At 42.6% G+C, this 21,990-nt stretch overlaps 1 protein-coding gene across 1 annotated transcript in view; it reads right to left on the reverse strand.

Annotated features, from left to right (window-relative positions):
* Positions 1 to 21,990, reverse strand: part of COL22A1 (collagen type XXII alpha 1 chain) — a 201,863-nt gene that overhangs the window by 87,346 nt on the left and 92,527 nt on the right. Inside the window, exons 12-18 of the mRNA XM_035561694.1 lie at positions 16,620 to 16,673; positions 14,991 to 15,044; positions 9,748 to 9,801; positions 7,577 to 7,621; positions 2,996 to 3,049; positions 940 to 993; positions 661 to 669 (exon numbers count right to left, since the gene is read on the reverse strand). Of these exons, the coding sequence (XP_035417587.1) occupies positions 661 to 669; positions 940 to 993; positions 2,996 to 3,049; positions 7,577 to 7,621; positions 9,748 to 9,801; positions 14,991 to 15,044; positions 16,620 to 16,673 (324 nt within the window). The remainder of the gene's footprint in view (positions 1 to 660; positions 670 to 939; positions 994 to 2,995; positions 3,050 to 7,576; positions 7,622 to 9,747; positions 9,802 to 14,990; positions 15,045 to 16,619; positions 16,674 to 21,990) is intronic.

Below are 21,990 nucleotides of genomic sequence, written 5' to 3' on the forward strand. Positions count from 1 at the left end.
ACCTTTCATTCTCTTTCCTCTTGATTACTATTTGTTATTTATTCCAAAGAGAGTCCATACTATGTCAGAAGGACTGAAGAGACACGTCATCTACACTGAAAGTTATGGAGCAAGGAGCTAAACATTTTCTGGAAGGGCTAGATGTAGCTACTAGAGAGAGAGATGGATGAAGTGTTATGAAGTCAAGATTGTTCTCTACTTCAGCATACTGGAGCACAAAGATATTGCTATCTCTTATCATGTCCATGGATATGCCCTGATTGTAGATGCTTCTGAAATCTCACCTATATCTTTTCAATCTGATTGGGAAAGTAATAACATTTGCTTCTGATCTCTGCAATCTTGGATAAGGTTTACTGCTTGGATGAGAAAAGGAGGAAAAAAAATCCAGAACTGGGCACAACTTTCTATTCATGCTGAAGAACTAGATAGGAAATATCAAAACCACAATGTCAACCTGGAAAAGGGCTGTCCTGGAAACTCTAATAGATCTGCAAAATAACGAGGTTGAAATTGCTGCTGAGAGCAATTAATAATTATAATGCAGGTAAGAGGACTGGTCTCATCTGATTGGCACTTTCTGAGTCAATTCTACATCTCCTGGGTCACAATACCAGCCTCTACACAAACATGTTGACGTTTCTACTCACCTTTTGTAACTGAGGAAGACTTCTAGGGCCAAACTACTCTCTACTTCTTTCTACTTCCACGAAGAGGGTTAAACTAGGAGTAGCGGAGCTATAACCAGACCTGTTTTACCTTTCACTTTTGCCCGTTTCAGACTGAAGCAACATCAGGAAAGATAAACATTTGTATATTCACATAAACATAAATAAGAGAAATAATAAGTCAACAGCCATGATATTTCCAGCACGGGGGGTTCTAGGAGGAAATAAGAAATGTCTCTGAACCCCTCCTGTGCATCTCATCCCAACTCACCTTTTCTCCTTTGGTCCCACTGGTACCTGGAGGGCCTGGGCTGCCAGCAGGGCCCTGTAAAAAGGAAAAAAACAGAGAGTTTTACATACTTTGTAAACTTTTACCTTTGTTTTACTTATTCCAGGTCATCATTTGCAATTCCCTTTAAAGTACAGGAGAAACAGAAGGTTGCAGGTTGGGTATCAACAGTCCAAACAGCTATGTCTCATTGCACTGCGATAGCTAATACTACACACAAGGCTGCTTTGGCTCTACCATGTAGACAGGAAGGGGAATAAGGATGGAGATGCCACAGCAGGCACGATAACAGCAATCCAGTTTTCCAATTTCAGCTGGTTCAGAAGGATTGCAGTTCAGGGAGTAAATCAGCGTCAAACACAAAATTTAGGATAAAATTCAGGCGTGAAGATTTGCCCACTGCTAGGTGTCTAGACATGAAAAAGCCAGAAAAACTTCAGAATAACCCAACTTCTGTAATAGGGTGTCACTTGGAGAAATTGTTCCTTAGAAGTAGTAAACAATCAGCATCCACCTTACATCCCTCTGCAATTTCTCATTTCATCCACTTTTGTTGCAAGTACAAACCAGTCCTGTAAACAATGCAATGGGCATGGTGAACATAGTTCATTGAGATGCCAGTGCCGCATCTAACACTGGGAAACATTTCCATCTTATAAGGATAGTGATAAACACTAACAAGAGAAATATTTCACGGCATAGGATAAACCATGGCTGAGGAACAGAGCAGAGAGAAAGTGATGATTAATGATCAAATCTCCCACAGAGAAACAGAAAAAAAAAAAAAGAGAAATAATCTCTATCAACTCACAGAAAAGGAAGGTGTAGTTTAACAAAGACTATGATTGCTTATGACACTATACCTTGCCATCTAAACACAAAAGATGTCTGATATGGAAAAAAAATGACTTCCCAAATCAACCACATCAAATTGAAACTCTGCCAAAAGAGCGAAAGCGAGGCAGTTGGGCAGTTTCTCCACCTCTGCAAATGCAAAATCATGCCTCAAAACGATCCTTTCCATAGAGGGAAACAGCGAGGGCTAGGGGATAGGATGCAGACATAAGAGCCTGGAGGCTTCAGGCTCAAGGGTGCCTATTAGTTGCATGACTTTTGGCAAATCAGATCACTTGTCTCTGTTTCTTACTCCATCCTTTGCTATTTAGACCAGAAGACCCTTGGGAGTAAAGGATGATTCTCATTAGGGACAGTACACTGAGTAATGAAAACAAGTCTTGTGGGATCTATAGATAATTTTAGATACAGACAGACAAAGTGTTATCTGTCTAATCAGCAGAAGTGCACTGATTTTATAGAATATCTTTCTGGTTTCGTCTTGTCTTAAAAATGTTAATAGTTCCAAGCTATAGTTTTTCTATTGAAAACAAACCAAACATATTAAACCCAGTTCTCTTCCTTTCATGTTGTGGGTGGAAAAAAACACACTTTATAAAAGTCAGGATCAAACAGCTAAATTTTTATGTGTGCTTCCTTATGTCTTTAATAAAAATTCAGACAAGCTTCTAACCTATCATGTTTAAAGGATTGGCATTACTTTTAAGTGGATATTGCATTACTATTTATTTTTTATTAAAAAAAAAGGGAAAATAAAGAAAAAGAAAAAGAAAAAGAAAAAGAAAAAGAAAAAGAAAAAGAAAAAGAAAAAGAAAAAGAAAAAGAAAAAGAAAAAGAAAAAGAAAAAGAAAAAGAAAAAGAAAAAGAAAAAGAAAAAGAAAAAGAAAAAGAGAAAGAGAAAGAGAAAGAGAAAGAGAAAGAGAAAGAGAAAGAGAAAGAGAAAGAGAAAGAGAAAGAGAAAGAGAAAGAGAAAGAGAAAGAGAAAGAAAAAGAAAAAGAAAAAGAAAAAGAAAAAGAAAGAAAGAAAACAGCCAACATAGAGCCTTAGAATAAGGATTCTGAAAACTGCTGATGCAATGGGTCCTGCCATTACTCAGCAGCTGTCCAAGATAAGTTCCAAATTTAAAGAAACTTTCACTCACTCCAAAGAAAAGCCTCCAGTTTCTGAGTATTTGCCACATACCTGATTCCCCTCCACACCTGGCTTTCCTGGGAGTCCATCTAGGCCTCGTTCTCCCTGGAGAAGGACGAGAAAGAACCACTATAACACATCTGTGATGTTTGGGTTAGCGTTATACAAGAGATGTCCATGTTATTCTGTCCAAGCATAAAGATGAAAGAAGAATAATTCAAGCCAGTCCAATAGAGAAAATATATATGTGTACTCGGAAAAGTTGCTGGAAGCATCCAGAAACAAGAAGGTGAACAAGAAGGTGTAGTCAGTATGAAATTCTATCCCCTCTAACTTTGCTAACTGCTGGCACTTATCTAGCTAGAAAACTTAGCATCAGGTAACTGGGAGGTGAATTCTGAGAAGCGGTTGTGTGCCAGCTTTCTATTTGGGCATCCTTCCTCTGCCTTCTGACCCAGGTTCATGTAAAGCAGGAGAACATCGATCTGTAATAGCTCTTACAAAAATAATGAGCCTACAGTCCAGGAACTGGTCGTTTTCACCCAGTTAAGAAAAATGTTTGATTTTTCACCTTTGCTTTCTTTAACCTGGGGGATCAATTAATCCATTCTTATATGTCTTCAGAGATGGACAGTCCCCAAAGTCCACAGGCAACCTATTCCACCGCTTTACTTTTAACACCTGCAGATATGTTTTCCCCCGTGTCTAGACCTGACTTTTTTCTCACTACTGTTTCAAAATAGTATGTCTTTCCTCATCCCTCCAGACACAGAAAACAGATTGCTCCCGTCATCCTTACAACAGCCTCTTACGTATCTGAAGTCTTACAAAACTCCCCCTTCAAACTTCAAACTCCAGACTAAACAACCTCAGTACTTTCAACTTTTCTTTACGGGTGTGTTTTCCTGACCTCTTATCATTTTTATTGCTCTTATTTGGGCACTATTCAATTTTTCCACATCTTGACTGTAAATAGATGCCTGAAGCTGGATGCAGCTGAGGCTAACTCTGAGAAGAAAGATTATTTCATGCTTTATTTATATTCTTCTGTTTAAATCCCAGGATAATGTTTGCTTTACCCCAAACCACCTTTTTCAGGAGAGCTCCTTAATCAGTTCCCAATGATGTCCCTGCTCGTGGCAGGGAGGGCTGGATTTAGGTGATCTTTAGGGTCCCTTCCAACACAAACCATTCTGTGATTCCAAGATCCTAATCTGCAGCAGCGCACAATTAGTTATGTATGCAGCATCCTGTACTTGCTTCTCAATGTCATATTCTGCATTGGGAGGATTACATTTACAAGACCATTTTGAATTCCGATCCTGACCTCCATTGTACTTCCACATTCAAACTTAATAAGCATATTTCATATTTTATAAACCAGGTCCTTGACAGAAATGACGACTAGATCAATCCCGCCAAACTTACTTTTTTCCTTACAGATTGTGGCCCTTGCCCATGTAGCCAGTGTATTTTAAAACTCTTTGAATGGGGACTTTCTCTCGCTCTGTAAGTGCTTAAATCTCTCTAGAATGGAACACTGATTTTGCTTGGCGCCTCCACAGTGCTGAATTCAAATAATCAAATACATACACACACTGCTACTGCTAACATAAGTGTACGTGAACAAATTCTACAAGCACAAGGAGTGACAGCAAAATATTAGCTTTACTCTATTTGTTTTAATTTCAGACTTTTTAGTTCTGATTAATATTCCACAGTATCCCTGATAGATCTCAGTTGTTATATGCAAACCTACACTTACAGCACTGGATTTAATTAGCTCCTTTTGAAAACTGCCTTAATTCAGCATTCAGCAATGGATTTGCAAATCATTTCATTTCTTTCCTCCCTTTAGAAAGTCAGTCGGTCTCGTAACAGAAAAGTTATTTCAAAAAGATGCAACCAAGGAGCGAAATTAGAGGGACCTACACCCTACAAAAAGCAGCTGCAAAGCAGTGTCAGGCACCCAGATCTACTCACTGCTGGGGCACCAGTTTCCACATTCATAAAACATTTGCACTGTGTAAGCAAGCTATGAGTATCCTGGATTTGAGACTTTCAGTGACAGTCTGGTGGGTTGCTGACAAAATGAGCACTATATTCTCAAGAGAATTTGTTAGCATCAATACGCTGCAGCAACACGTACTTCACACACGCTCATTTAGCTGCCAAAAAAAAAGAGAAAAGAGTCAATATTCTTACTGCTAGTAATGGGGGCTGGGAAAGGCAAATGTATTATTTATACAAATGCATGCACTAGAGCTGTTTGAAAATGTTCCAGAGAACTCTGCCTTCAGTTGTATCTTCAGAAAAAATCTGTTATTATAAATTTCTTTCTTAGGTTATTTTTTTCATTCTTTGAAAAAGACCATTTAGAGACAGTATTTTTTTCTTCAAAGAAAGAAAAAGCTCAATAAGAGATTTATTCTCAAATTTTCACTTCAAGACTCCCTTTCCTTCTCCTGCTGAAGAAAATTTATACATCAGCATACACTGATTTGGTGAAAATAGAATTGTACAGAAGTCTACAGTGAGACCACCAGACACAAAAGGATGAGATACCACTCACATTATCCAGTGGGTTTCTTAAAGGGCAGATGTAACTGATAATACTGGATTTGGGACCCTCACCATAAAACCTCGGTATTTTCAGCAGAGGTTGCAGGATATAAGAACATAACAGCAAGATGGGATATTATTATGGGATATTAGGACTTTTGTCATACCATGGTACAGACTGAATAGACCAGTACGCAGTACATTGGCTAACACTCTTGTCTGATACAACAAACACTCTTCTCCTCAGGCAGAGAAGCAGCACGGGTTGCGTAGGTGTCAGTATTCAAATTACAAACTGAAAAGCAGACAAGGAAATATTTGGCCCGCCACACTAACGCCCACTGTGTTCACAGTAGTCCCGGCTTGTGGAAGGTAAAGCAGCAGCAGTGGATGCTCTGAGAACAGCATTAAAGTTGGGAAAAATCAAAGCACAATTGTTGTAGCAGAGATCTGTCTGCTTCAGGAAAAAAATAATACAAGAAAAGAAGAGGGAAAAAAAAAAGGAAATAAAAGGGAGCTCTAATTGTTCATATCCATATAATGGAACAAAACCTATTTCATTCCTTTTGCATTTTAATCTTTAGCTTAGTCAGCCACCAGCCCACACACTGCTCCAACTCTCTCTCCCATCATGGTGATGTCAGAAAGACAGATTTTCTTCCAGGAGCCAAATATTCCAGCAGATTAGACAACCGCACCTCCGGAAAAGCAGCGGAAGCACCGACTAGACACAACACACCAGTCCTGCAAGGGGCCAAGGCAAAAGAATGATGAAGATAAAGCAAGATCCAGCTTCTTGCTCTGGTCGCAACGGTGAGAAGAGATAATACGAAACCCAGCCATGGCTACTTCTAACTAAACAAAATGGATGGTGGGAACAGACACCCTAACACACAGGGAAGCAAAATGCAGTATCTCACGCTAAGGGCCTGTTAATCATTTGTCCTGCCAGGCTCAAGCTAGGTCTAAATCTCCACGCTTCTTCTCCAGGAAGAGATGGAGAGTGAGAAATGGGAACAAGGACGAGTTGGCAAGCTATTAACTCCCTCCTTTGCGCAAACACTCGTGGCCAGATATCACTTAAAGGCAGATTGAACACAGGAAAAGCAGTCAGAAATGCACTGAGATATTCCTGTCTCAGGGCCAATTTGAGACCCGAGCAAGACGGGCCACTGCACGGGGCTGCAAACCACCTAGAGCTGGGAAGAAAGGCTCTGCTTTGCCTGCAGGAGAAAATGGAGAACTTCGGTTGGGCTGAGAGCCTGGCTACAGCACACATCCCACCACTTCCCAGGGCAGGACCCCGTCAGCACCCTTCTCTCCTGGCAGAGGCAGCAAAATGTATTTTTGCAGGCATTTCTGAGAAGCCTTCAGCACCAGCTGACAGGTCTGCAACAGAAGTGTGGGCACATCTGAGATCTCTCCAAACACGACAAGCAGACTGAAATAATGAAGGGCTTTGTGTTTGCCCAGCTCTCCTTTTAAATGCGTACTCAGGCTACAGTAGGCACTTGGCCTCTTCACTGAACCATAAAGGTGGTTCAAATCCCAGAGAGTCCTGTGCTGCATAAAAAAACTGTTCCCAGACAGGAGAGAGCAGGAAACTGGGGAGCATCAGCATCACCAGTTGGATGAAGCTTTTAATAGAGAAACCTCATGGTACTCATTAAAAACTGAGCTTACAGTGACAGGAGAAAACAGAAATGTTGGATCATCACAGCAACTACACCAAGACAGGGAAATGCCAGATGAAAACTTGGTCAGCAGCAATCAGTGGTTGTTCAGGGCTCACAGGTGGTGCATACAGTGCAGACACCCCACTAGCTCTCCTCAGTGGCATCCCAGCACCCCATCCCTCCTCTCTTTCCTCTCTTCCTAGACTTAACTGTGGGCTTAGGAGACAGCAGAGATCCGTAATCCCCTCCTGCACTCCCATGGGAGGTCACTCATGGACAGCACCAGGAGGTGCAGAGCAGTGAGGAAATTCTCCAACATCACCCTTCAAAGCTGGTGGTTTAAAGGAAAAAGGCAAAGAGCAGCCTGGCTTTTCCTAGCATGCAGCAGGAATACCTTGTCTCCTCGTGTTCCCTTTTCTCCTCTTTCTCCTTGTAGACCCTAAAAAGAAAAGGAAAAAAAGAGATCACAGAACTCAGTCCAAGAAGAGGCATAGCTACCTCCTCTAATTAGTCACCAAATCACTGCATGTCTGCATAATCAATTTAAGTGAACCTCAAGGACGTTTATCTCGTTGCCAGCACTCCAAGTTGGCCACAAGCATGGTCTAAACAGACTCACAGAGCAGGGATGACCCATGGACCCAAGACAGTCTGTAATATTATATTGTTCCCAGACACACGACCCTCCTGCCAGCAGCAGTGAGGAGGGACAGGGAACACACCGCAGCTGCAGATGGTCTAGAAGCCACCCACTGCTCCGCGTTTTTTATGTTGCTCATAAACAATGAGAACTTGAGTAGAGGACAATGCTGATGGAAAAACCTATCGCATAAACAAGCAAGAATACCCTTTCCTGGTGGTTTTGGATGAAGTAGCTAGACAGACAGCAGGTACCTCTGAGAATTGGCAAATGTTAAATAATCCCTGTCCTGGAGGCCCAAGCGCATTTTTGCTGTGTGAATCCAGTGCTACAGTTCATCTGGACAGCAAAATTCGTCTTCTCCCCGGTACACCAGAACCATTTGCTGGAGCTCAGTTTGATGAAAGACAGCAATGCTAACATAGGCGATCGACAAAATGGGCAGGAATGGATTTCAGCCCCCCTCAGCACAGGAAGCACCATGTATTTTACCTTTATTGTACCAACTGAGCAATCAACTAATGGCCACAGGCAGACAAATATGCTCAGTCAGTAGTGATCTCTCCAAAACTGCTGAAGTTTGAAACACTTCTTATAATCCATTTATATTTCAACTTTAGTTTACTTTACACTGTGCTGAAGACTTAACTTCAAGCTGATGAGAGCCACATGTCTGGACTTACTTGGTCCATAGGATGACACAGATAATTATTAAGAGCTTCATCTTTCATGCCATGGTTGACTGTGAGCAAACTTTGTGCAGCCCTGTCTATCTCTAATGACCTAAAATGAGCCTGTACAGCTTCCCATGCTGCAAAGCAATAACCCCACTGCTTCCAAAAAGCAGATGGGAAGAGGTTTACAATATGATTCCTTTAATGCACTAATAACCACGGGGCCCTCGTATACACTGCGTGGATGATTACAGCCTTGTTCCTGCCCAGCAGCCCAAGCCAAATGTCAGTCTGATGACAGACATGGACAGGACCTTTGGTAACAGTGCACCACAGGTGGGTGCTTTGCTTTTCACACGAAAAGGTGACTCAAGGAGCAGGAAGGAAGCATTCTCATCTCCTTGTCCATTTATCTCATTAATATTGCAAGGATCTACAGCATGGGCAGGCAAGGCCACCCCTCTATTCACTTCATCTTCTTCAGGACTAATACAATTCAACATTAGACCACACAGGGAAACAGTACACACCTGGACAAAAGTACCCATGCTGTTTTGAACACATTGGGTCTCTCTGTAGTGAGTTGTAAAGCAAGACCTTGGCTGGCACAGGGAAATCTTTTGGTGCATGAGCACGTCTGGTATGCCACTAAAGCACACCAATGTACAGCCGGGTCATTAAACCCCAGCAAATCCAATCAGCCTTTGCAACACCAGCTTTAAGGCTGCCTCTGTAATCACCAAGGTGAGACCACAAGGCAGAGATGCTAACTTGACAGCATGTGATTTATTTTGTTATTGCTGTCTGTTCATTCAAGGCAGGTCTGTCCCCTGAGCCCAAAGTGCTGTTTCCCGACAGTTTTGAAAATATGATTGGAAACTCGCTGAGAGCTGGTGGTTTTGCTTGGTGTTATGATGAAGTTTTCAAGCACCATATAAAATGGTGCATCAACACAGACCAAAGCAATTGCATTACAGTGGGAGCATCACAAAATCCCCAGCTGTTATCTTGGTAATCAAGTAATTTCTACTGACAGCTCTGTAGTAGGTGACGGTCTGCTCTCATTTAAAGAAGTCACAAGAAACTCAATGAAGTCAAGAAAATGTCACTATTTGGACAGAGCACAGGTAAATAGTCAGATATATGCTATATCGCTTAATTGAAAAAAAAAAAAAGTGGGCAAAACACACTGGAAAAAAAAATGGATAAAGTTTCCAGAATGTCAAAAATGTAATAAGAAACATAACTTACCGGTGCTCCTACGTAGCCTTTAATGCCTGGAGGACCCTGTTTTCCCTCAGATCCCTGGTAAAGAATTGACATACAGTAAAACAATGGGAACTGTTTCACATAAAAGACCCAAAAGAATGAGTTATTCAGAAATGTAACTTGTATTCCTTGGCTCACAGAGGGCTTTTGAGGCTTCTCAGTTATCTCAGCACTAATACACAGAGCAGTGTCTGACTTTACTTACCCAAAGTGACACCCCAATGTTTGATTTTGTCCCCAGCACTCAGGCATTAGCAAGTTTTACTCCTCTGCTTTCAGCCTTGATTTACAAAGGCAACCTGTCATAGGCAAATTCCTCTATGGGTTGTTTCAGAGATGAAAACCCTCAGTAAACTGGGTGGTGAGGTGGACAGGTCAGAAGGGAGAGCCATTTTACAGGGACCTGGGCAGGGTGGAAGAGTGTGCAAGCAAGAACTGTATGAAAGCTAACAGACGAAGGCAAATCAGATCCTGGGCTGCATCCACAGGGGCATTACTAGCAGAGTTAGAGACGTGATCGTGCCCCTCTCGTGATCAGTGTTTGTCAGGACGCATCTAGAGCACTGTGTCCAGTTTTGGTCCCTATGATGCAAAAAAGATGCAGACTAGAGGGGGCCCAAAGGAGATGATCAAAGGGCTGGAGAAACTGGCCTGTGAGGAAGACTGAAGGAGTTACGTCTTTTAACCCTGGAGCAGAGAAAGCTCAGGGGGGACCTCATCACAGCATTCCTGTACTTAAGGGGTGGCTACAAAGAGGTTGGAGGCTCTCTTTTCACAAGGAGCCATATGAGAAAAGACGAGGGGCCGTTGTGTACAAGCTGCACCAGAAGAGGTTTTGCCTTTAAGTACAAAATAAATTGTTTACGGTGAGAACAATCAACCATTGGAACAACCTGCCAAGGGACATGGTAGAATCCCCACCACTGGATGTTTTCAAGATGAGATTGCACGGGGTGCTAGATAATCTCATCTTGGCTTCCTTTTCTCACAACCTTATGATCTTCCTGATGATTGTTTGAGGTCCCTTCAAGCTTAGGCTGTTCTATGATTCAGTATGCCCTAAATACGTATCAGGCATAAAAGACCACATTTTCATCATAAACAAGACAAATGCATGAGGATCAGAGACGTTTCAGCAGTCCTTCAGCTGGCTTTCTCCCTTGGAGATGGTAAACTGAAAGGCTCTCTCTGTGTGTTTATGTGCCTTACAACCCCATGAATTGTCTGGATCCTCGGCTGAACAGGATCAGCCCTACGAGCAACCCTGTGTTGGCAGCCTGGGTCTGCTAAGGTGGCCGTGAGAGTTGGGTAGGCCTCCTATATCACCTGCCTGGCTGATTATTTTGTTTCTTATCTCACTTTCCATTTTCCCTCTCCCATCTGCTTAATGCCTGTATTGGCATTAATTAATTGGCATTAATTGGCATTAATGTATTGCCACAGTGGCTAGGGCTTCAAAACAGACCAGGATTATATTTTTAAATGATTCTACATTCCTTCTTAACGGACATTTCCTATTAAAATAAAATAATAAAAATAAAATAAAATGCAAGATGTGTTTGGAATGAACAATTAGGAGAAGTGGGGCGTTTTTGTCCCTGTTCGTGTGCCTGGGAGGCTGGTCATGTCACGCCGCTGTTTACACTCGCACTTAGCCCAAATGACAATCTCATTTGCAACAGTTGTTAAGCACAGACCTGGCCGGCTGGCTGGACTGTACTTGGCAAGAGTTTCGCTACTGCTTTAAGCAGTGCATTGCCAAAACTGTCCCCTGCCTTTGCCAGAAAGGGCTTTGCTCTTTAGAACAGATGAAACCATGCCCTGAAGCTTACGAGCAGCTCATCAGCCCAGCTGTAAAACAGTTGAACCCAGGTTAAGAATGGAAGCCAACCATGCTGCAAACTCACGGAGAGATTCACAAACAGGTTAACAACAGCTGGGTTTAGGCACAAGCAAAGTTGATCTCTACAGCATCAGGCACCTCTGCAGTGTCAGCTGTACAAGCCCTCTAACAGCAGAGAAAGAGAAGCAGGCAAACACTTATCTCAATCTGCAGAAAAATAATACTATCAAATTCCAGGCAAAACCCCTACGGAAACAGAAGCCTGCTCTGAGTTGTCCAAATTCTCAGCGCCCAGCTCAGACTGTTGCATAAGTTGTGGTTATAACAGGCAGCAAAATTTATAGAGAAACTGGGCTTGTCTGGATGGGAAGATTCGCTGATCCCACTCAAGGCCTGTGCTGAGATCATGTCTGGTATACCTGAGAAGTGCAAGACCTTCAACAGCTGATGTGAACGAGAATTAGGAAATTTGTCAAAAGGAAAGCCTTACCTAATACTTTATATTTCAAAGGCTTATTTTTTGTCTCTTTTTTTTTTTCTATCACGCACAGATATCTGTCAGTTCAGATAGCAATGCTATAGCTATGTCAGTTCCACAGCAATGACAGCCACAAAAAATTCTCTTTAACCTTTTATTAAAGATACAGAAGGAAGAAAGAAAAAAAAAGGAAGGAAAAGGTTGAGTATTTGCTGCAGGTCTGTACAGGCTAAAGGGTCTGGTCTCAAACATTCAGGCTTTGTTTAACTGCTATAAAACCATAGTGATGGAATTGTGCTTTTTTCTCCAGACTCATTTACTCCATTTAAATTATCTTGCCAGATCCCACATATTTACATGGGAGCCTTCTCCACTGAGCAATGGATATTTCCTGACATCCCAGACTACCACAGCACCTTCTATAACCAGATGCTCTGACTCGGACTGGCACAAGGCTGACACCGTGAGCTCTTCTTTGCCTCCACCCACTTGTAGCCAGCAAGACCAGACAACCTTCCTGGATCAAGAAGTTTACTCATCACTGAAGTTTACCCACCAAGCTTGATGAGTTGGGGGAAGAAAAATCATTTTTATGATGAAGACACTGAGTGAGGAACAATCTCTCCATGAGACTTCACTGAGCAGCAAAAGCAGTAAAGGCAAATAACATACAGAGGGCATTTAATTCCTGTAACCCACACATGTACCCTAATGGACTCATCGTCTATTTAGGGTACTCCTGGGGAGTGAAGTCTTATTATAAGAAGTCTGCAGGACCCTTTTTTGTGCTACTGGAAATTTCATCATGCAATTAATGAGGTCTGTAAAAACTGCTTGGCACCTCCTTAAAAGAAAGAAATTGCTGGCAATTGACACTGAGGCAAAAGATTGGAAATCCCTCAGCCAAGCAGATGAATTTCCTGGGGTGTACGTACAGCTACCCAGTGTAACTGAGCTTGCCTGGCTTAATAGAAATGAAGATGGGTTGAGGTGGGAAGGACCACATCCCAAAAGACCAGAGAAAACGCAAAGTAGCTTTCTATGGAGCCTGGGGTAGAGCCTGGAGCCGCTGTATTGATGCTGATGATTTTAAATAAAAGTAAGCGATCTGGCAAAAAGCAATCATTACAACAGTAATTGGAGACATGACCTTTCTGATGGCCAGCTCCATGCATCTCTATACACCCTGTTCCACACCAGCAAGGTGGCTGGGCTTTGCAAAGGAGTGTTGATTCATATTTTAGACTTTTAAAGCCCTGACAACAAAATCAGGATTGTTTCTTAAAATAGTTCAGGCCAGAATCCAGCTCAAGGACGCTGCATATAGCCAGTGCACCCGTTCAAATAAATAAAAGTCACCGTGACAGCACATGATCATTTTATATTTAGCTGCTGTAGCTTAAAGGATGGGGTTAGCCAAGCTCACCTCTTCTCTAGGAGCATTTGGCACTGTCTGCTCAGGCTGTGTTTAGGTTTGGCTCCATCAGCACCTATCCTGCCCAGCCCATAGTGCTGAATTTGCATTCAGTATTGGCGCATTATTTGGCTGAACTATATGTGCCTGATGATCCTGGTGGGAAATACAGAGCATCTTCCAGGATCAAGCCCTTCTGCAGGTAGATGTAGTTGCCTCAATTTAGCTTGGTTTGTAAAAGCTTTGCAAAGCAAGAGTGAGGAGCTTCATTGTACAAGGAGACTGGGTATTGTATAGCTTTTAATTCCACTATGGAAAACATGCAGGGCATAGAGAAAACACCTATTTGTTTATTATATAATGTGAGATGCAGCTGACAGGCATTTATGGGTGATGAATCCAGCTCGTTTCATTTACTTCCCAATTCCACTGAAGGGCAAAACATTATCCAGAGTACCCCTTCTCAGCTCAGCCCAGCCCTGCTTTACAGCTGTCATTTATCCCCTGCTGAACATGCTGCCATGCAGCTTCCACAATCAACCCCTTCGTGTTGCTGAAGGCAATACAGCTCCTGCAGAGAGCTGTGGGATGGCTGCCAAGTATTTCCACTAATCCACAAATACACCATTAGTTCTGATACCCTCCGGATGAGACTTTAGGAAATGATGAACATTTCCCTCTATCAAAACAAGATATTTTGGAGAAAGAGCCTCTCTGTAGCTGAGAAAACCAAAAGAAACTATATAAATAGTGCTTTGTGGAGGCCTCTCAGGTGACCATCAGGATGACATGTGGAAAAATGTTCAGGTATTTAACTCCTATTTGAGGACAAAGCCATCAGTAAACTCAACAGAAGGTTTAGTTAAACAGATACAGCTCTTCCAGAAAAATGTGATGCTCAAAGACCTTAGCATGTATGGGAACAGAACTGGGTCAAGCAAATTTGGATTATCAATCTATTATCCTTGCTGCATCTTTCATAGGCTGAGCTTAACTTGCTGTGCATGAGGCCCCTGAAAAAAAAACACTCATCAATCTAATGCACCATTGTCTTTGTGTATTATAAAGATGACTGAAACTAGCTGATGGCTATTTATCCCCTCACTAACCAGGGAACAAGGCAAAGAGAGCTGAGACTTTGGAAGGAAGACAAAGCATTGCTCATGAGAAGATGCAGCTGCATCTTTGTCAGAGTTGGGAGGGTTTACTGAAAACACGAAGCAAGGTTTATGTGCCCCAAGACATGTTCTCTTCACCTTCTTTAACTATACTGATCAAATAAGAGGTATTTCTTCTCTTTACATACCTTGCCTGATTTCTGACATAACAGCAGACCTCCTGATAGAAATGTGCAATTTGAGCTTCTTCATTCACCAGTGAGAATATCAAGAATCACAAACAAAAAAAATAATAATTCAAGCAATCCACACATACAAAAACTCAGTGTAAAAGGTACGCCTACACATGTAAAGAAGAAATGGAAAGCTTACCTTTGGACCTGCTGGCCCAGGCAGTCCAAATGCTCCCGGCTGTCCTGGTTCACCCTGTAAGTAACAGCAGCAGCAGTGGTAAATGCTAATATTTTTTCTACAGAAGCTAAGATAACTCAAAGCAGTTTTTATATATAGCTTTAGAAATGGAAGCTCTATCTACTATCTACAGTCCTGAGTACCCTTATCCAGAGATCTGGAAGTCTGCATTGTGCTTTCTTTGCAAAAATAAACGCAGAAGGAGACAAACAGAAAACTGAAGTAGTTATTCGTCTGCTCTTCAAACACAACCACCTAAATAGCTAGAAACGAATTCTCTAAGAAGCAAACAGCTTGCACCAACTACATTCTGCAATTGCTGATTCCTTGGAGATAACATATTGCACTTGGTTGGTGTAATAAACACAACCTATAAGAAATTCTGCAAACACAAGTATGTTGCTGTCCGATCACAGACCGTGCCATGCAGGAAGCAATGAGGTTGTACCAGTTCTGGAAGAGATATGGCACGCTTCTGCCTGAGCAGGCCAAGGATTCACATGGCAAAAAGCAGAAACAGGATGTAAGTGACAGAAAAGTAGGAGCTTTTCTGCTGTATACCACTACTTTGGGGCATTCATGCCTTTACAATGAGCCCTTTCCTCAAGTTCCTCCAGTCACCACAAAATGGCTGCAAAGGGACAGTGACTGGGATGATCAAGTTCCTTCCCCAAGGACAGCTAAGGCAAAAAGGAGCCATGGAAGGCAAAGAGTTCAGAATAATAGACCACTGGGATGAGGAAGTTTCAAAGGGATGGTGTTTGAGCTCCAGTGGTTGAACAGAGAAAAGGATGAAAACTCTAAAACACATTTATATAAGATGCTGGAAAATTTATCTGTGGTTTTATTCCTCATGTGTATTTAAAGGCAGTATTTGGTATGCTTCATCCTTCTTTGACCTAACCCTGCACCTTCATCTTTGTCCTTAGCTTTTAGCAGTGCCCGAGAAGAGCTCAGGTCCTTGTTTCTGCGGCCGAGCTGCCTGTTTGCCCAGAGAGGTTGTGGATGCCCCACCCTTGGAGGTGTTCAAGGTCAGGTTAGATGAGGCCCTGAACAACCTGATACAGTGGGTGGCATGCCTGCCTATGGCAGGGGAGTTGGAAATAGATGATCTTTAAGGTCCCTTCCAACCCAAGCCATTCTATAATTCTATAATATTTCTCCCACGCCTGTCCATTTGCTCCTGGAAGTACAAGATGCTCCCCAACACCCCCTGCCCTCTCCACTGGCTGACATCTCTTGGCCAGCCTCAAACCAAATTGCTGAGCTCTGCAGCTGCAGCTATTAACCACCGCAGCCGCAGAGTCCCAGACCTCAGGCTGCCACGGCTTCCCCCCTCTTCCAGCTTAATGAATGGGAACAGAGCTGCCCCTGGAGCCTCTGGGGATGGCTAATCCGTACAACACCCACTGTCGCTGGAAACATGCGAGGGAGAGCGCCGAGGCTATTAACCTCCTGCCGTTTGTTTCTGCTGCTCCTAAAACGGCCATACAAATCCCCAAGATGTGTTTCACTCAATACAGATTGATTTCCACTGCCTGGCTTGCACTGAAAGGCAAGGATTACAAGGGGGAAACAAAAACAGCTTACGGCTTCTCCTTTTGCTCCATCCTTTCCCGGGAGGCCGGGCAAGCCAAGGGACCCCTGTAACAACAACAAGACTGTCATCATCAGCACGATATTAACACCTCTTGCAAGCGCAAGGACATGAGTAATGCAGCAAGACAAGAATAAGGAATGAGGAGAATCATTTCTACTCAAACATTTATTATTTACAGTCTCTGGAGGAGCTGCAGCTAACATTAACACACTATGGCCAATTGATGAGCTGTTAATGAGGAACTAGGCAGTCTTGGCCACTTAACTCACTTAAGAGTAAATTAATATAAAAGCTCTGCAGTCGATGAGACACATAACCATTGAGTCATCTTAATATCATCTTTCCTCAGCCTGTCCACCATTCCGTTGTCTCGAAAACCTGCTGTTTTGTAACTAAATACTGATTTTTTATTTATTTTCGACTCCGTGCTTGTACAGCATCCACTCCAAAGCTCAGAAGCCTCTAGGCACAGCTGTAATGAACATAAGCAATAAACCTAAAAGCAAACAGAAAAGAAGCCTTGAAAAACTGAAGCAGCCCTCAGGAACTACCCTACCTACAGGGAAGTGAGTCTCAGAGCTGGGAATGTACAAACTGTAGAAAACAAACGAACAGGAAAACCAGGCACCACTTCTTAAATCTGTCTGCACACCAGGATGAATGGGACTAAATATGTTGAGGCTGGCAGCAGCACAGATAACAGGGACTGCAGCAAACACAGGGGAAAGCCAAGTTTTGCTGCATGCAGCTGGCAATTTAAAGAACAAATGGAGAGTGGGAAGGGAATAGACGCAGAACAGGAAAGCCCATGTACATGGGAAGGAATTGGCCAAGTGCTTTTACTCCTAGGATCTGCAGCAGTTTCTTTTTAGGAGGATTATTTAAAAAAAAAAAAAAAAAAAAAGGAAAAAAAAAAGGAGCCTCAAATGAGAAACAGGCACAGGTACAGCAAATGGTGACTAATGGTGACTACGGGCTCTGATCAAACCGAACAGGTTTGCTGTGTATTACTTGGAGGGAGCTCTTGCCTTTTGCAATCCTGAACATTTGCTGTTTTAGAACAGGTGGGAAATGTCTAAATTGCTGAAATCTCTCCTGCAAATGACATTTAAGGCATCTCTGACAAGTGTCCACAGTAAATACTGACTGATAGAGCAAGCCTGGTACTGGATTATCATTTTGTTTGCTTGTTTGTTTGTGTTAGAAGAGGCTGCCACAGTAAGCAACAAAAGGCCATCTCAGTCCAAGGGTTATTTATGTTCAGCGCAAGAAAGGACGTGATAATCTTTTGCCTTCCATGTCTCATACTGAAGAAACACCGGTGTTTCTGTGTGTGGAAGCACTTAGCTCTGAGCCCTCTTCTATTCTGTTTCAGAGTTTTACAATCTTCAGACAAAGTTCCTGCCCTTGCGATCTCCACACATTTGTCAAATGTGGCTGAGCACAGGCTTAGAGATGCAAAGGGGTACTTTGCAGACAAACAGCACAACACAGTCTTCTTTTCTTAGCATCTTGCTAACATGAAAAAAAAAGAAAACGGAGGTAAAACAAAAGACTTAAGAAGATCTATTTTCATAAGCCTTCCTCAATAGCTTTATAAACTTGTCACAGTACAATTAATAAAGGCTCGGACTTACTTTTTCTCCTTTATCACCTTTCAATCCAGGAAAGCCGGGGGCTCCTTCTTCACCCTAAAACACCAACACAAAAGGTACCTTGTATGAAATAATATACATATATATATATATATATGTATGTAGAGGTCACAGTGGTCTTTTGGAAGTTGAGGCCAACGTTTCCTCCTTGCTTGCTGTAAAAGATACTGCTCAATCACCTGCAACTTGGCCATATTTGAATGTGTTCACTTCCAATTTTCCATCTGTCTGCCTCTGACTGATTTTTTTTTCTTTTTGTAAATACCAGCCAGGAGGAGTCTTTTTTTCCAAGAACAAAATAAGGGGCATATCCTTGATAAATAAAACTATCTCAAGCATAGAAACATTTCACTGACAAACTCTCATTGCCGCATTTCAAAGTACAGGGACTTGAAATTTTCTGTGGCCAACCTACTGCCAGAGATATATTATTTTTCCCCCTTTGCCTGCTCACATTAAGCCAAAAGGTACACCCTGGAAGCCATTCCATTTAGACCTTTATCAGTAGGTACTTCTCATAGTCAACAGCTAATTTCTTCAAAGATTCAGAGCACGTTTCAGCCAGAGCTCAGTGAAGGAGCAGGATTATGCCCAATGTTACGCAGATTTGTTCAAAATCCAGCGGCCTGCCTACAGTTGTCCTGCATGTTCATGCTTCAAATGATGGCACCCAGGATCCAGCATTGCTGGGTTTTACAAGAAACACTGGCATGTGTCCTTCAATGGAAGGTTACCGGCATTTCTGCTACCCGAAATGGTGGACATCCATGCATGGGACATTAAAGCCACTGGCACTGCTGGCAAATGGCATGGCACAAAGCAGAGCTAAGCCACTGAGAGCTTTTTCCCTGTCTGCTTCTGTAACACAGAAAGATCCCATTGAAAGAACATCAAAGTGGCTAAGCCAAGCACATGAAAATTAGAAATATATGCAGCAACTCTGGAATTTTCTAAGCTACCTGTAAACACGTATGGACTACCTACCTATGCAGATAAGTTCAGGCCAAATCCTGCCATTCTCAGTTTTATTTGCATTGTTTTTTTCATGAATGAATAGTCTAGTAGATTTAGATGGATGTATTCTTAGGGCAAGGTTCCAATCAATTTCAGACAAAAAGACAAAATGTGGCCTTATTTATAAGTATAGTTTGCACTTATCAGCATATTTTGCACTTAAAGGATAATAAAAGACTGTATCTGAGAAGTATCTGTACTCTATATGCAAATAGAAGTCATTAAATACTTTAATAATCACATTTCTTGCTAACTGAACCTTCATGCAGCACTCGGCCTAGGATTTCCAATGCAGCTAGTGGCACAAATCAGATCTGCTGTATTTGAACGGCTCCCTGATGAGATAGAAAACCCATCAAACAGCAGATGTGATTTTAAAGGAAATTATTTGCTCTAAGAGGTCAATATAACTTGAAGAAACTGCTGTTCCATGGCAAAATGTGCAGCATAGGTAGAACAATGATTTGTATGTTTTCTTGGCAAATTAAAGGCATAGGGTTAAATAACTTCTCTTGCCTTTTTTTTTTCTTCTTCTTCTTTATGAAGTCGCAATTTCTTGTCATAGCTGAACAAAGTAACCCTGATATCAGTCAATAAATTTCATACAGTGCTCATTGAGCCATTCATGTTGGACAGAACCTAATAATGTTTCTCCTCCAACCTTCCACTCATAGAATCACAGAATCATTAAGGTTGGAAAAGACCTCCAAGATCAGCTGTTCCAACCGTCACCCTACCACCAATGTCACCCACTAAACCACATCCCTAAGCACCACGTCCAACCTTTCCTTGAACACCCCCAGGGACGGTGACTCCACCACCTCCCTCAGCAACCCGTCCCAATGCCTGACTGCTCTTTCTGAGAAGAAATTTCTCCTGATGCAAAGCACCATCAACACTGAACTCAGACCAAGTTGTTCAGGGTTTATCCACTTCGGTGTTGAAGACCTCCGAAAACAAGGTTGCTCCTCCTCCCAAACACAATCAGTAATTTGCAACCTAAGCCAATGCCATCCCAGGAGGGGAAAATATTTTTGTTGAAATATCATGATTTTGCCCTTTTGGTTTTCCACAGATGCCAAGAAGCTGTCTGCAAAGATGTGAAGCCCAGAACAATGTGTTGGCCTTCACAACAAAAGGACTGCATTGCCATTTTCAGGAAAGAATTGTAGACACTCCTCCACCTAGTGATCATACATACCAGGAGCAGCTGGTCAGCCCACTGATCAGCCCCAGGGTCAGCAAGCAGGGGAGAGAGGTGTCAGGGATGCACCACGTTCAAGGAGTATGTGAACCAACAAAGCCCAGCACTCCAAGGAGCTCGCTGAAGACATTTTCTCCATCTGTATCTACTGCCACAGCCTCCCTCCTGCTGCATAAGCTGAGGCACTGTGTGGCACACACCAGGTGCTCCATCACAGAACTGACCCTTCACTAGAAATAAAGCCAGAGTGTTTAATCGGTTTGCAGTGGCAATCTTCAGGTACCCACCAGCCTTACCAGAAAACTATGCAGAAGCAACCTAGACTCTCAAGACAAGTTTAACATCCACTGGGGAACCACCACTGAATGCCACCGCCCAACAGAGTGGGAAGGTCTCCTACTTCTGCCACTTCATCCGACTCCCCTGTGGCCCTGGAAAGCTGCTTTGTGTCCCATAAAAAAAGCCCATCAGGCAAAGGATAGGTTCAGGAGCTCTTTGAACCTTAATAAAAGCATGAGATTGTGTTGCCTATGTCAAAACACACACGTTCATAAAGGAAAGTGCATAACCTACAGGAGTGAACAGTGGAGGAGAGCAGGAAGCAGAAAAGCATTGACATTGCTGTGCTTTCATACAGTGCCAAAGGAGCTGAGACAGGCAGGGATGGAAAGCAACCAAGAGCCTGCACCCTTAACTCAGAGCCAGCTGCCAAAACCCTCACTAAAGGATGCAGCTAACTGGAACAGAGTCCTGTTGCCAGGGCAATTTATTTTACTAAGCTTTTTTTTTTTTTTTTTTTTTTTTTTTTTTTTTAGTACCCAATTCATGAACTGCATCACAATCACGGAACAACCACCTTTTCTTTTCAGTTGTCCAACAGAACTTTTTAACCAGGTAAGATCCCAACTGTTGGGATCACCGTGCTGCTAAGACCTCAGGAAGTGTTGGTGTACCCCAAAGGTGTCTGTTCCTCTCTTGCCCTCCTCCAATTAAGTCAGCGGGGTTAGCAAAGGGCCAGTGCATCTCTCCTGGAAACCACTGAGGCCAAGGAAAGTTGCAATTAGAGAATGACAATATTGATTGAAGGAGAAATCACAGGGGCTTGAAATGATGTTTTTCAAGAGGAGTTCTTGCTGGGGAGGTTACAACTTCAGCAATTAGGCTCAAAAGGAAGGCAGCAGCTTTTCCCGAGTACTTTTTAGTTTCTTTTTAAATTCTTGAGCATACTGTCCTTCTCTCGTTCACTGAAAATCTAGCCACGTATGTTTAGCTTCATCCTCTGCGCTGCACAGCCAGCAGCCTTTAATCAAACGTTCCCACCAAGGTTAACAAGAGAATAAACACATTGATTAGCTCATTGTTGGCAAAATCCTTGTCAGAAGGGCTTACATCTGGAAAGATGCCTTCGGATCTCAAGTGGCCAGAGGACTTCTCGTGGGATATTGCTGTGGTGTGCTTCCAGCCGTGTGGAAGCAGCCACTGCTGAGC

The sequence above is a fragment of the Cygnus atratus genome, chromosome 2, assembly GCF_013377495.2.
Source record: "Cygnus atratus isolate AKBS03 ecotype Queensland, Australia chromosome 2, CAtr_DNAZoo_HiC_assembly, whole genome shotgun sequence".
Lineage (NCBI taxonomy): Eukaryota > Metazoa > Chordata > Aves > Anseriformes > Anatidae > Cygnus > Cygnus atratus.